At 50.1% G+C, this 16,034-nt stretch overlaps 1 protein-coding gene across 7 annotated transcripts in view; it reads left to right on the top strand.

Annotated features, from left to right (window-relative positions):
- Nucleotides 1-15,450, top strand: part of PLEKHA6 (pleckstrin homology domain containing A6) — a 144,425-nt gene extending 128,975 nt beyond the window's left edge. For 6 of the 7 annotated variants that reach the window (XM_043533793.1, XM_043533792.1, XM_043533791.1 and 3 more), the window contains 8 exons: nt 1,094-1,223; nt 2,451-2,560; nt 3,390-3,572; nt 4,367-4,531; nt 5,041-5,174; nt 5,610-5,752; nt 7,672-7,795; nt 10,395-15,450. In XM_043533793.1, coding sequence (XP_043389728.1) covers nt 1,094-1,223; nt 2,451-2,560; nt 3,390-3,572; nt 4,367-4,531; nt 5,041-5,174; nt 5,610-5,752; nt 7,672-7,787 — 981 coding nt within the window. In that variant the 3' untranslated portion in view covers nt 7,788-7,795; nt 10,395-15,450. The remainder of the gene's footprint in view (nt 1-1,093; nt 1,224-2,450; nt 2,561-3,389; nt 3,573-4,366; nt 4,532-5,040; nt 5,175-5,609; nt 5,753-7,671; nt 7,796-10,394) is intronic. The other variant, XM_043533789.1, reaches the window with a different exon arrangement.
- Nucleotides 15,451-16,034: the final 584 nt, after the last annotated feature.

The following is a 16,034-nucleotide window of genomic DNA, read 5'->3' on the forward strand; positions in this document are numbered from 1 at the left end:
AGCAGATCTTGTCCACAGGGAATGTTGTCTGAGCTGAAATGGAAGCAGGAGGAAGATGAACTTGAGCAGGTTCATTGCAGACATTGTGGGAAGGAGGGTAGAGGAATAGACCTCCAGAGGAACCCTTCTCCGGGCCCCGGCTGCTCTTCAGGGTGTGGTGGTCAGAACCTGATTTACATGGCTCATCCGTGCAGCCTCCTGTCCCTGCTTTGCAGACTCATGAACTTCACAGACTGGGGAGCAGGATCCAGAGTTGCTGGCTCGTCCAACCTGAGGAGCCCAAATCACTTGAGCATCTCCCACCTCTAGTTCATGGATCAGCATAACATAAGCTTTGGTTAACCATCCCTGTGGTTAAGGTGTGGGGCCTGGAGCTCAGCAGCCCAACCCAAATCCCGCTGGAGTTAGTGGGAGCCTTTCCACAGACTTTAACGAGAGTTAGTTCAGGCTGTCGGTCAGCAACCTCGGGCTGATGATCACGGCCCGTGGAAATCAGCAGGAATCTTTCCATTGACTTCAAAGGGCTTTGGGTCAGATCCCAGGAGACTACTTCCACATTCCCAAACCCAAAAGAAAAATAGCAAAGGGTCTGACCACGGGGCAAACGTGTCTCATATTTCACAAGGTGAGCAAAATGTCCTGCACAAACTAGTTCAGTAACGATCCTGCCAAGAGATGGGGCAAAGCCAGGACAGCGGACCCCGATCTACTGTAGCCCCAGCCTTCAACACTTTGGCGAAAAGGGGTGTCTCAGACCATGCCTGGTTATGGCTCTGCAGCTCCAAGCCCAGCTTGGATTTTGCCTTTCTCTCTGTCCAGACGATTGGATCTCGTGCTTTGAGCGTGTCTGGGCTGAGGGGGGAAGGGTGTTGATCAAAATGAAAACCTGCCTAAGTGCCTCTCCCGATTGCTATTTCGTTCGTGTGCGTGTGTGTGTGTTTCGGTCTTTTCGGTGTGTGTGTCCTTTGTGTCCGCTGTCCCCCGGCTAATGAGTGGCAGAGGTCTGAAGGCAGGGTGTCTCCCCAGCTGCCCTGCCAACAGCTCCTCCTGAGCGGGTCAGCTGCTCACCAGCGAACCCACTCTCTTTCCGCAGTCCAAGTCCAGCTTTAAGCAGAAGAAGCAAGATGCTCATCGGAGCTCCGCCCCCATCCCACCCACAGAGGCCAGGCTCACGCAGACGAGGCAAGAGCCAGATGCTGAGAAGCAAGCGGCTCTCAACAAAGGTACCTCCCATGGCCTCGCCATCTCAGTGGGGGCGGTAGCTCCTCTGTCACCATAAATAACGTCCAAGAAGGGGAGATCAGGGCTGGAGGCACTGGCCAGCAGAAGCTTTGGGTGGCCCCTGAGGGAGGCTTCATCTCTTGGATTTTGGGTCTGGGGATCTCCTTCTCAAAATCCATGGTACCTTATGAGTGCAGAGCACAATTTAAGAGGACGCAGTAAGCTGGGTTCAGAGCTCGCTGGGGCCATCTGCTTGCACCCAGTGGAGCATGCTACCGAAAGGGAGGGAGTGAGTTGGGAGAAGACTATTACCCTAATATTTCCTCCTGCCCCTCTGGGTAGAGGCTATTACACCTGGGAGAGTCAGGGTCTTGTCACCGGACCCCAGGATGCCGAGGTCCCTCCGCATCTGGGGATACTCCTTCAGTGGGGTTAGGAGGCTCTGCGCCTCTGTGTCATCTGCTGTCTGGGGGCTCTTTGGTGCATTAACAGATCAGCTCCCCAGCCCTTCCTCTGCATGCTCCATATGAAGCACACAGTATGATTGCATTGATCTAGTAATCCCAGCAGGCAGTTGGAGGATAGGACTCCTGGGTTCTATTTCTGGCTCTGCCACTGACTGGCTATGTTACTTTGGGGGGAGGGATAACTCAGTGGTTTGAGCATTGGCCTGCTCAAACCCCGGGTTATGAGTTCAATCCTTGAGGGGGCCATTTAGGGATCTGGGGCAAAAATTGGGGATTGGTCCTGCTTTGAGCAGGGGGTTGGACTAGATGACCTCCTGAGGTCCCTTTCAACCCTGATATTCTATGATTCTGTGATTCCTGCTCCATGCCTCAGTTTCCCCTCACTGTAAAATGGGGTTAATAATATTCTCTTGGGGTGCTGGGGCTGTGAGACACTCAGGGGAAAGGTGTGAGGGATGGGCCATGCATCCGTATGCATTCCCAGGGCCGAGTGGCCCAGTAACACGCCCCGGAGTACACAGTGAGTACGCAGCCACCCCCCACCAGCGGCTCTGGGAGCACATCCTCTGCACCCGGCAAAGATGAGCAGTGTAGAGAGAGGGCAAGGAGCAGTGAACCACCCAGGCAACCTGCAGCTCAGGAGAGCTGTTGCCATGTCCCAAACCAGCATGGGGCCCTGGAGCCACCCTCTGGGCCTGCAGTGCCGTGAGCAGCCAGCTGATTTGGGTTCAAGCATTTATCTTCTCTTCTGCTTCTCCCCAGTTGGCATCGTTCCCCCGAGGACCAAGTCTCCCACCGATGAGGATTTGGCTCCCACTTCAGGCGTGGTCAGGAGGAGCACCAGCAACATGGCCAATGGACTGACCTCCGGGGTAGGCTGCGGCTCTCGGCTTTGCATGTCACTGGGGATCCTGGGATGGGGTGCAGGGACCTGGGGGGAAATAGAGGGGATGCAGGGGTGTGGATCAGGGCTGGGGTAGGAGATGGGAGACTGTACAGGGTGCTGGAATGGGCTGTGGGGAGGTGGGACTGGTGCAGAGGTGGAAGAGAGTGGGATAAGATAAAGGAAGCCCATAGGAGGTGTCGGGCTCACAGCCCATTTGCCAGCTTCCCTGGAGCATTCAGGAGAGGGGCTGCGAGAGGCACAGGAGCTGTGTTGACACAAGGAGGTGGCATTTGAAGCCTTTAGCAGGAAATACCACCTGTGGAGAACCCCCTGGCTTCACTAACCGGATTAGCATCTGCCTGCCCCTGCAAGCCTGGGAATCCTCCCCCCGGGGACTGACCTTGGTCTGAATGTCTGAGCTCCAATTCAGTGTCTGTCTGCACCTCCCTGGCTGCCCCACAGCCGAGCCGAGGCTTCTCCGTGCCACTGTCCCACCCACGGCGCTTCTCTCCTGACCTGCCCTCCTACCTCCACCAATACGCACCGCTCTGCCAGTGCCCTTCAATCCCAACCCACTGCTAGCCCAGCCCTGCACTCCTCTACTCCCACTGATGCTCTTCAGTCCAGTCCCCGTGTTCTTCCCACCCTGAGCTTCCCAGGAACAGCTGCTGAGATGCTAATTGTCTAGCGTAGAAGCCTTTCCCTTAGACAGCAAGTTGAGAGCAGCACATCTGAACCCACTACTGGGGGACACTAGGGTCCCAACCCATGTTGAGGCCCTTCTGTAACCGTGGGGGTTTTGGGATTCTCCCTAGGAGAGGCCAAAAAGCGCCGTGTTCTCCAATGAGATGAAGGCAAAAATGAGCGTGGAGGAGCAGATCGACCGGATGAAACGCCACCAAAGTGGATCCATGAAGGAAAAAAGGCGCAGTTTGCAGCTCCCGGCCAATCAGCAGCCAGACGCTCCCAGCACGAAGGCACCCGCATCATACAAAGTGGTACGGTCTTCCCATGTCAGTCGTGAGATTTGGGCATGGAATTTGCATTTATGCCACAGGCCTTCCTCAGAATAACATCCCTGAGCTTGTCCAGTCCCCAGGCTCCTCTGGGGTTTCTGGGCCAGCTCCCTTGGCGTGGGTTAGTCCCTGCTGTCTCCCAGGAAGAGGGTTTTCAGATCCGGGACTGCAAGTCCTCCCCTGATCAAAAGGCCCTGTTTGGATTTGCCTGGAGGCAGTGTGGTCTAGTGGCCAGAGCGCTGAACTGGGACTTGGGAGACCTGGTTCTCTTCCCAGCTTTGCCACTGGTCCACTGGGTGAGCGAGTCACTTCCCCTCCCCATGCCTCAGTTTTCCCATCTGTGAATTGGGGCTAACGGTACTGTATTTCTCTGAAAAGCACCTTGAGATGTACTCATGGAAAGTGTTGCCGAAGAACCAGATGGTACAATTATTACTAAGGCTGGGGCCTGCCATGGGTCAGCTGTCAGATGTTTGGGGGCATGAAGGGCAGAGCCGGTGGGGCCCATGGTGGGGTGCTTGAAGAATGTGAGAGATGGGGACATAGGGAAGTGCTTGCCCAGGGAAGGTAGGTGTGGGTGTTGCTCTGAGGCTATGGTGATGGGCACAGATGGACGGACAGAACAAACCCTGGGGTTTCTGGAGGAGTGGGGGAGGAAGAGGAGGGGAAAAGGCCAGCGAGACAGAGCCACCTCTTGCATTTGTGAGCCAGCAGGGGCATGACCCTGCTGGGGGACCGACCTGGCTCTTAGGTGGCAGCTCTGTGGCCCGTTCCAGGTGCGCCGACACCGCAGCATCCATGAGGTGGACATCTCCGATCTGGAGGCAGCGCTACGCACCGAGGACTCCGGCAAAGTCTACGAGACGCCGAGGGAGGAGATCGCCCGGCTACGCAAGATGGAGCTGGAGCCCCAGCACTATGACGTTGACATCAGTAAGGAGGTGAGGCCTGGCCCCACTGGTGCAACACACCTGAGGGATGTCAATGGGGGCAGGTTGCTATGGAGACCGTGTACATGGTGCGGGGAGACAGCTCCTCTGAGATGACGTGGGCCCCGGGCAGGCGGGAGAAAATGGGGCCTGGGCTGAAGGGACAGGTCCCTCTTGGCGTTCGTGTTGGCCAGGCTCTTACGTCCCATCGCCTGGGCCTGGGGGCTGGAGCAGACACAAGGGCTGGGCACTGGGCAGAGAAGAATGCAGTGTAGGGTGAGTGTCATGTGGGCTCTGGGCCAGGGATGGGTGTTGTGCTGGTTCTGGATTACAGAGAGTTGCTGGAGCTGGAACAGGTGATATACGAGTGCTGGAACAGGCTGGGTGAGCCCTGAAGGAGGGACTGGGTGCTGGAGAAGGGACCGAGGCTGGCTGCGGTGCTCTCCCCTATGTGTGCAGTTACAGAATGCCCATGTTGACTTCAGACCCCGGACTTAAAACCTGCCTTTGCCTCCTCCTAGCTCTCTACCCCAGACAAGGTCCTCATTCCGGAGCGGTACATTGAGCTGGAACCGGACACCCCCCTAAGCCCCGAAGAGATGAAGGAGAAGCAGAAGAAAGTGGAAAGGATAAAGACGCTCATTGCCAAATCCAGGTGATGGTACTGTTCTGTGCCCATTTCAGCACCGGCTGTGCCACACCGCCACCTCCTCCATCGTACCCTCTCTCTCGTGCCCGTGTCTGACCTTCCACCCATCCACTACAGCCGCTGTTTGTCTGTCCACCCTCCCTTCGTGCACCTGCAAATCCATTCAGCTATCTGTTCATGGAGCCTCCTGATTCATCTATTCAGTCGCCCACTAACTCATTAAACTCCTCACCCATCCAGCCACCCAGCTATCTGCCATTCCACTCATGCATTCACCCACCTCCCCTCTACCCATTCATCTCGTCCACCTAATCTTCTACCTGCTCACCCTGTCGTTCTGCCCAGCCATATCCTGCATCCTTGCGAGCATGCCCTGTAGTTCGGGCCGGGCCATCGCTCCAGGGGCACTGGGACAGTAACACCGAACTCTCTCTGCCGCAGCTTGCAGAATGTGGTCCCTCTAAGCGAGGGAGAGGTGGATGTGCCCCAGGATGCAGAAACCCAGCTCCAGGAGCAGGAGAAGAGGATAGAGATATCCTGCACCTTGGCTACAGAAGCCTCCAGGCTGGGCCGCATGCTCTCCGGTAAGGCACTCGGGAGGCAAAGAACTGCAGTTTCATGGTAAAAATATGAGGCACAGGAGATGCCTTGGGTGCCTCAGTCAAGGAGAGGCAGATCAAAGCTGGGAGGTACTAATGACATAGACAATTCCTAATCATCATGGATTTATCGGCCTTAAGGGCAGAAGACTGAACTCAAATGTAAAATGAGAGTTGGGGATGACCAGGCAATGCACCTGGCAGCAGCGGGGTGTAGGCAAAAGGCTAGATACAGCGAAAGGGCCTTTAGAAATAAGACAGATAGGTATATAGGCCAAGCTCCTCAGCTGGTATAAATTGGGGTAACTCCCATAATTTTGATAGAGCTATGCCAATTTGCGCCAGGTAAGAATCTGGCCCACAGAGACAGATCCACCACTGGGCTATTCCATTTTCCTGTACTGAAATCAGTGGAGTTACACCAGTGTAAAAGTGAATTAGCGCCCTGGCCGATCAATCCCGTCGACTTACCCCGGCAATTCCAGTAATAACCACAGGTGTGACTCTCCTCTCCCACCTGTGTAAATCAGGAATAACGCCACTGAAGTCAGTGAAATGACACGCATGTAGGAGCAGAATCGGGCGTATTCATACCATGTGCACGCAGGTAATGGGCCAAATCCGCAGCTGGGGTAAATAGCGGAGCTCTGACTCTCATTGCTGTCCTTGGTCATGCATAGTACTTCTGTGAACTTCAACGGGCGTCATCATGAACAGACAAGGGCAGAGAATAGACAGTTGAGGGTCTTGTTCTCCTTTCACTTACAGCAGTGAAACTCCAGGGGGCCAGATCCTCCACTGGTGTAAATCACTGAAGTCAAGGAAGCTGTACCACTATACACCAGAGGAGGATCTGGCCTGTTGATGTCAGTGGAGTCACACCAGATTTATACTCTCAGTGCTTTTGGTGGTCTGCACCTGTCCTCCCTGGGCTGACCCATCTTATTTTTGCATTGGCGCTATTCAACCGTGAACCTTTTGGAAGCGGCAAACTCTCAGCTCTTGCCGCGGCAGCACACCTGTGCCTGGAGATCCCAGCTTCTGGGCTAGCCAGCTGGTGACTAAGAATCATTCCTCATGTGGCAAAAACCAGCTGGGAAGATGGGACAGCCTCCAATGCACGTGGAGCTGATGAGCGATATTGGATGGAAGGGGTTGTGCGTGGAGAGAGGGAGGATGGCCCAGTGGTGATGGTAGCGCCGCCCTTCCTGACAGGAATGCTGTGGGGATAATGTGGGGCACTCAGATACTACAGTAATGGGAGCTGTGTATGTCGCTACACCAGACTAGAATATGGTGTATGTTGGATGGAGCGGGTTGGGTTGGGCATCTCTCTGGAAGGGCCTGTTTCCCAGGATCTTCAATGGAACTGTGGCGTTCTGCAGGGGAACCAGCTGAAGAAAGGGATGTGTCTGGGGGGAAGTCTTATGAAAAAATATAACCCTTTTTCTCTGTCAAATAATGTCAAAACTACGTTTTTCGCAAAACTTGTCACAAAATTAATCCATCCTTTTCTGGTCAAAAGCTTTGCACTGTCTCGCCCCAACTCTGGAGCAGACTAGGAAACGCCTGAGCCCTGGTGTGTGCAGTGCGTTGTGGGAGGCTGTACTGGCGAGGGGGTGTCATGCTGTGGCCCATGCCCATCTCCCTGCAGACAGGCACTGCCTCCCATCTTTGCCTTAGTCCATGAGGATCCCAGCATGGAGCTCACGTGTGCATGCTGGGGGGGAACCATTTGTGTGTCTCTGTTGTTTCTGACCTCGCTTCCCTTCCTTTTTTATATTTGCCTGTCGTCTCTAACCTCTCTGCCTTCCTCTGGAATTTGCTCCCTGCTTTGTTTCCTTTCTCCCCTTGCCGGCTGCAACGCTGTGTTCTTCACGTCCTTTTCCATTTCTTGTTTCCAGCTCAATGTGCCACCCCGAGTCCTCCCACTTCCCCAGCCTCCCCGACTCCACCGACAAACCCCCTCTCGTCTGAGTCATCCCGGGTCGTCGACAGCAGCCATTTTATGCGTGTTTGAGCCATGAAGTAAGCACCTTTTCTATTGTACTTCATCTCATCCTGTGTACATCTCAGCCTCCTGGGGCGATGGGAAGAACCTCATTCAAGAGTCTCCTCTTCCCATCCATTCATACATTGCTTCTCACCAAGCTAACACTCTCCTCTGCCACGTTAGCCCAGTCTCTTCCCATGGAACGAGCACAAGGGGCTCAGAACTTGAAACACTGAGGGTCCCGGACCTTGTTTCAAGTTCCTGGGTCAGATCCTCCACTAGGATAAACTGGCATAGCTCCACTAAAGTCAATAGAACTGCCCTGCAGGGTGGATTGATTTAAATCACAGTGATTTAAAATCAACAAGCCTTGATTTAAATTACCAATTTTAATTTTTGTTTTGCATTTGTACTTTTCAGTTATTTACTTATTATAAAGTTGATTCTCATTGGTTGGTACAATTTGGTACTTCTTTTTGCTAACCAGGATGTTACACTATGTCCGTACACATTTATTTAAGCAGTTATATTGCTTACCATATGTTTATTCTGAATTGTAGCTTTTTATGGTGTTAGGAAATGGGAATGATGCATTTCTTATGTACTAGACTATGATTCATTTTTACTCATGATTTGTGCCAACCTAATTGGATGAAAATTAGAATTCAATTTAAAAGCCACAAGAACATTTTAAAATGTTTTAATTAGTTAAATAAAAGTATCTTAAATGTGCTGAATACATAAGAAAAAAAGTTGAATAAATCAGTTTTAAATGCAAAACTTGTTTTGATAAACAAAGGAAGCATCAGCTGTAGTTAGTGAATAGCCCTGATTGCTTCTGGTCACCCTGTCCATCATGATTTTAGAATTAGTAGATCTGATCCTCTTACACCTTGTTTTTAGTCACAGCTGGAAGAGGAGAGCAATGTTGCATGTTGTTTCAATTCCTAGTTGATTTCTCAGCTTTGAATGCATTAGTCATTGAACTGAATAAACTGAACTGAAGAAAATACTCTCTGCACTTGGAGAAGAGACTAGTGCTGTCAAAAGCTAGTTTTGCACTTCAGGTTCCAGCTGCTTAGCCAGTGACTTTGACCAGTTCAGTGCTTTTGACTTTCTCTAAAACTTCAGCAGTAAACATGCACTGCTTGAATATTATATTTTTTTAAGTAAATTTAAATTATTTGAATCGTCTATAGTAAGTTTAGGCCTGAAAGTAGGTTGTCATAATTTCACTTTTAATTTTAAATACATTTATTTTTAAAAAGAATGATGTATTGAATTTAAATTTTTTAAAATTGATTTAAATTTTAAAGTCCATTTTTAAAATCATTCATTTTTATCCACCCTGCTACACTGCTTTCCACCAGTGGAGGAGCTGGCCCCATCCCTCTTCAGGATCAAGAGTCTTTTCCAGGATTTCTGGGCACAAAGGAAAAGCTAATGGTGTAGCTAAGTTGTACTAAGGACTCGGTTACTTGGTAGAATGCAGCTGGATGGGAGCATGTGGTTTCTGCCCATTCCAGGACTAAGTGGGTCTTAGCTACGCCAAAGCCATTCCTTATAGCCTACTTTGGCCATGCATTGAATGGAATAAGCTGATGTTGTGGGCCAAATTCTCGCCTCACTTAGATCCACTGTAAATTAGAAGTGACCCCAGCTGAAATCCAAGGGTGCAAATTAGAGAAGAAAACAGGCAAGAAAAACGACACATCCTGCACTGAGAGAGACTGGTTCCGTTCACTGCATAGACAAAGCCATGTAAATAACCGACATTGGGAGTGATGGCCATAAACCAAGGAGACAGGATGAGCATGAGCTCCAGAAACCCTTTGCCTCTAGGTAGCAGGTTCAAATCCAGGCCAGGTCAGTAGTGAGTCACTGGAAGCTGTTACAAGCTGGTGGCTGTGTGTTGGCCTGCGTGAGATGAGATCGGTGGGTCTCAGTGCAGGTTCTAGTGGACACACAGCACCAAGCTGGCACTGCCTTGTCAGCAGCCTCAGCAGAGATGCTGGGGACTAAATGGCCATGGAAACTGAATTCTCCTCCCATCCCTGGGGGACAGCCCTCCGGGGCTGGGCCGAGGCCCACCAGCAGGGCAGTGCAGGCGGAAAGGCTGCTTGTGCTGGACCTGCTCTGCAGATGAATAGTGGAGCCTATTTTCCATGGCTGTTGGCCCAGCTCCTGTCACCAGCACTAAAGTGCCTCCAAAATGTCCCTAACTCTTTTTGGTGAAAGTGGCCAGTTACCGAACAACGGCCTTTTCTGCCCTGGGATTTTAGCCATTGGTGGAGCAGCAGCACTGCACACCCCTGGCATAGATACAATTCACCCCAGTGCAGTGTGGTTTGCAGGGGTGCAGAGCCCCCTGGTTTGCACGGGTGGAGATTGGGGCATCCCTCTGTTTACCCTGGCTTTGCACTTGTGCAGCATTTGAGGTGACTGTATCTGGGTTGAATCCTCAGTACAGAGCAGGCCTAACAAGGGTCATTTATTTTTTTCAAGAGTGGACAAAAATCCCATTCGCTCCCGAGCATTCCTGCCCTGGGGCGTGAGGCAGGTGCAGTTCTGCCACGCTTCCCGGCGGGTGGAGGGCTCGGCTTTCTGACTCCTTCTCCCCTCTCCTCCCTCCAGCACAAGCCCTGGCTGCTGTGAACGCCGTGAAGTTCCACGGAGCCACATTTTAACACACAAACATGCGCGTCCCGACTCGACAACCAAATCTTTCCCCGCTCATCGCTTTTGGTTCTCCCCGAACCCCTGCGCTAACCAACGGTGAGATCGTCCAGGACGAAGATGGTGTGCGTCGGCACCTGTCGCCAAGAGAACACGGGAGCCTTATCTCTGCACCGGTCCCCCCAACTGGCCGTGTACCATCCCGGGAGGAAGTGCCATGGGTGGGCTGCCTGCTGGAGCACAGAGCGGCAGAGAGGCGCTGGTAAATCACTGCTCCTGCAATGATGGATGTTTTGTGTGAGATGTATTGCAGTCTGGGAGATGGGCCCACTCCACAGGCGGCGTGAACTTCAGGGCAGGGGATCTGACAGCTACCCACCAGTCTGTTCCATGGCCGGAATATCTCATCGAGGGGATGGCGTCGCACTGGAGGCTGAGGGGTTTTCCCTTTGCTTCCTGCACTGAAATATTTGTCTCCCAAAGCTCGTGTCCTGAAGGGGCTTTTGCATGGGGACCGAGCCGTCGCTGCAGTTGGAGCTTGCTCTTGCCCTCCACTGACGTGAGCACCCTATTTCCATTCTCTGTGCACCTTCCACCTCCCCAGGCCCTGGCCTGGAACGGCTACTAGCATCTTTAATCTCTGGAGCTAGCCACCTGTGCCCAGCCACGTTTCTCCACTCACGCGCATGAGCATCCACGGGAGGGAAGGAGTGGGCATCTGGGATGGACAGATGGAAACAGGAGCCAAGGAGGGAAAAGGCTCCTGGGCAGAAAATGGGAGAGGTGATGGGATCTGCAAAATTAGGATATAGCTATATCTGTGAAATACTAGTGTTTCCCCTCCCAGGGCGAAAGGTGGTGTGGAACAGCAGGTCTGTGCAATGTATGCGGACATGTAGTAAGGGAATTAGCTGAACGATACAGGGGGACGGGGCTAGGAGAGCCCAAGTGGCTGGTGTTGGTGACCAGGCGAAGCCTTGATGCTTTCTGAGGCCAGGAGGGATCTGTTTGCACATAGAGACGATGAGGAGAAAGGGGGACAGGCTTCGGGATATTTTTTTTTCTTGGACCAGAGCAGGTTCTGGATGGTAGCAACAGGTGCCCTTCCTCAGAGTTTTGTTTTACCCAGTGCAATGCTCTTTTCTTGCATTTTTATGGGGATGGGAGTGGGGTGAAATCGAGGGCTGCTGCCCACATACTTAATACTAGATTGGGCAAAACACTGGAGAAATGGCTGAGGGAACAGCACTGTCTCGCTGTCTATGGCATTTCTAGGGCATCTTATCACCTTGGATCTGAGTGCCCCTATCTAATTCTGAATGGCCTAGAGTGGACCTAGAGGGGCTTTCCCTGCAGTGGTCTTGGCAGGTACTATGTCGATGCTGTCACTGTCTCTTGCCTCCATCTGGAAAGCACTGCCTTGCCCCCAAAATGGAGGGGACACCAGAGCTGTGAGGCCCAAGGGAATAGGAGCATAGCTGGGAGGGGACCTAATCCCTTCTGCTTTCAGGCTAGAAGCCAACTTCTTATGGATGGGACAAGGGAGAAGCTTCCCCATGGACAGGTGATTACATAATCGCCCACTGCAGGGTTGTTGCACCTTTCTCTGAAGCAGCTGCTACTGGAGACATGGGATATTGCACTGGATGGCCCCCTGGTCTGGCAATCCCTGCATAGAGAATAATCCTGCTCTGGGCTTAGGGAAAGGGGCGAGATACCCATCTCTAACTTCTATGGCTCCCTGCTATATTTGCATCTGGAACGGCACGCAGGCAACTGACACTCCTAACTCACTGCGCTGAGACAAGCATGCCCCAGAAGTTCTTTTCCCCTGAAGAACAGCGAGCTAGAATAGTTCCTCTGACATTTTGGAGTGACTGAGATCAGGTGTGCATGGTGCTGAGTCACTGCTGCACGGTCTCTCTTCCATGTTCTCCGTTCCTGCAGTACCTTATGAGATGAGCCTGCTCTTCCAGATGTGGCTTCATAGTTTTCTGAATACATTGAGAGAATCATCGTCGCAGGGGGACGTATCGGAGGTGACGGAAGAGACATAGTTCAGAGAAGCATCCAAGAGATTGTCGGTTCTTCTGAAGCTTGTCAGAACTACCTGAATCATCGGGGTCTGCAGAATCTAGCATTATTTCAGCACTGCTGCTTCCCAGCAGGAAGTGAGAAGGTCCATCTAGACCTCAGCTCAGTTCAAGCAATGGTTTGGAGGAAGGAGGTTTCTTATATCTGTCCAAGTTGGTTTCCTTGTCCCTTCTCAAAATTAGGGCTGCATGCAGATGCAAATATATTTTCCACTACGGAGTGGATTTGCAAGTACTCAGCTCGCATTTAGGCACCTAAACACGGCAAGATTTTTTAAAAAGTGCCCACACCCAGCAGCTCCCGCTGTGATATTGATGGGCAGATTTTCAAAACTGCACTGAAAATCTGGCCACTTACTTTGGTGCTTAAGTGGGAGATGAATTCTTTTGAAATTTCAGTTTTTTGATAGAATGGAATTTTAAAATTCCCAAATCAGAAATTGAGGCCTACGCTCAAAAAGAAGACCAATCTGGGTTCAATATGGGCTTCCTTTTGCACTCCAAAATCTACTTTTTCAAGCGCGAAGCTGTGAAATGTTGCTGGCTGTATTCGAAATGATCTGGTGTAAGGAAACTGACCTGAAATAGAAAAGCCCCAAGTGTCAAGCTGTCCTAGTGTTGCTGTGAATATTATCTGAGCTCCTCTGACAAGAGCCCCTCTTCCTATGGACTTTCCAATACAGTTAGATGCCCTGTTCTAACATCGGTCAGTATTGGACTTCTGCACCTGATTCGGCTCTTACCTACACTGGTGCAAGTCAGGATTAACTCAAACGAAGACAAACTGAATTCAGAGTAGAGCGTAGGAGTGGACAATCAAGCTCTGTACCTTATACTAGAGACTGGGGCTTTGTCAATTCACTACATGGATGAAGAACTGTCTTGTCCCAGCACTTGAAACTCCAGGGGATAGTTCTGAAAAAGGCAATGTGATGTAGATGCGCAATCAAGCTCAATCTATTTCTTAGCTTTCTTTCTCCATTGGCCTGATCCTGATTGGTGCTGAGAACCCACATCTCCAGCTGAAATCTAGAGAGGGTGCAGATGCTCAGCATCTAACAAGATTTCTACTTCTTCCCAGTCATGCCACCAGTTGAATGAAATGGGAGCTGGCTGGCTGCCTGCCTGCTGTAGCCTGTGAATCAATTTTTCTTTCTAGTTTGGCAATACACATAAAATCCAAGGAAACAGAACCTCTCTGCCCAATGGGATCTATCTAGCATCTCCCTAGATTATCTGTCTGTCTATTTTTAATTTTGGCAATACACAAAACGTCCCAGGAGACAGAACTTTCCCCAGAATCAGATCTATGAATCAATCTTTCTTTCTTTTTCTTTTTCTTTTTCTTTTTCTTTTAGCAATACATAGAACATCCCTGGGGATAAAACAGTCCTGCTCCCATAATGGAATCCCAAACAGCTCCTGTTAGCTCATGAAGCTGGCCCTTTATTTTGCTATACATGCCTTAATATATGTTTTATGGAAATTATACATTTATATAATATATATATATATATATATATTTGTTTTTCTCTCCTTTTCCGGGTGGTACTGTTTTATGCTAACTTTCTCTCTCTTTCTGCTGGGCTGTTGGCATCAGCCCCGCTGGAAAGTTACAAATGGAGATTCTTTGCCAGTTCATCAGAAAAAAAAAAGACCTATTTAAATATACATATATATATTTTCTGCTTTTATTAAAAGCAAATTTATTTAAAATAAAATATAAAAACTGTAAGTTTTGAGAAATGATGCATTTATTTCCCTGTTACTGAATAGGTAGTGCTCTGTATACGGCCAGGTCCTCAGCTGGTGTAAACTGGCATAGTTCTGAAGTCATTAGAGCGAGGCTGATTTGCAGATGCTGAAAAGCTGGTCCACGAGGCACAGTATGTGAAGACATATAGGACTGTACCCTATTGGGGATTGCAGAGGATGTCTTGCTGGTACACAGCTGTCAATCATGGATCCTTGTGACTGTATGTGGGATTTTTAATCTTGAGTTTCAATGTTACATTTTTACCTCCCTTTTGTTTTTGTGAATGGTTTCTCTGTGATGGTGTGACTAGTGCAGAGGGCTATCAGTAGCCTAGCTGCTAACCTCACCAACGCACCCGAAGTGTATACCCAAGGGCATAGGCCCCCGGGGAGGATGGTCTCTGCATGGTGGATGTGTCCCCAAACGTAAAAGGGGGTGGCTGAACTGAGAAAAATGCAGCCAAGGTAGGAGAACCCCCAGGACCAAACTGTGGTGCAGGAGCTGAGCAGAGGCAGGAGAGATGTGGATGGTCAGGAGGATTGTTTCTCGCGGCCCAATTGAAAACCCACCAACATCAGTGGAAAGACTCTCACTGACATTAGTGGCCTTTGCGTCATGGATGGAACCAAGAGACAACCTGGAGTTCCCACCAGTGTGTCAGCCCCCCAGCGGGCTCCCCCTTGACTCTCCAGTCAGTCCAGTCTCCCATCATGAAGAGGGCTCTCCTGCATCTCAGCTCCAACAACATGGTTCCTAGGGGAGGGTGTTGTACGTTTAAGGGAAGGGGTGGGGGAGCAAGGCAACCCCACTGGTAAGCATCCTTGAAAGGCATAGGGATTCCCATGAAGGACACAGGGAGCTCCTAAAAGAACCTTCCTGGCATTAAGGCATGACCTAGCAGATGTAGAGGGGACAGCGAGGAAACCTCCCCACTAAGCGAATAACAACGTAGTGTCTGTGACCAATCCCTGCTACTGTCACTTTAAGAGTTTCCTAAGTTACAAGTTGTGAGTTCTCGGTGGCATGGCTGAGGATCACAATATTGCAGTATTGTGGAACTGTTTTTAATTATTTTAATTTTTAATTTTATTTTGGTTATTTTTTCATAACACCTTCATATACCAGCGACTCTTGTTAAAAAAAACAAAACAAAACAAAAAAAACCTGTTTGCATCAAAAAAAGATCTATTTATGCACATTATTTTGGGGGCGTGGGGTGGGAGGAGTGGCAAAAAATTGATTTTTGCTAGTGTTAGGCAAATAAAACTATCCAAGAAACAATGTGATGTTGGTGTCTTTCTTTCTGTATAAAAGTGACCTTAGATGACAACTACTATAACATTAGATCGAAGAGACCATGGTCAAATGGCTGTCACATTTCAGCAGCTTGAATTCTTCACACCAATCTTCCCAGTAATTAAATCAGTGGTAGTTTGCTTTGTAATTTTCCCAACAGCGTTTGTTTTAGATGTAGCTACTAAAAGATCCAATCTCAAACAAGGAAAAAAAATGCATTTGTACTTTGCAAGTTTGTATAAAATAAAAATTGCTGGTTTGTAAATAGATCATTTGTTGAGCTTGTCCTTCTTGCGACTATAGCTAGGGGACGGACATGCTTGGATATATTTAGGGGACCGATTTTCAGAGGTGCTGCAGCTTCCGTTGATGTTGACTTGAGTTGTGGGTCCTTTATTATCATTGGAACAGATCATAATTTCTGTTGTAAGACCTTGTTTGAGTTGAGTGTAG

Source organism: Chelonia mydas, chromosome 21 (genome assembly GCF_015237465.2).
Source record: "Chelonia mydas isolate rCheMyd1 chromosome 21, rCheMyd1.pri.v2, whole genome shotgun sequence".
NCBI lineage: Eukaryota > Metazoa > Chordata > Testudines > Cheloniidae > Chelonia > Chelonia mydas.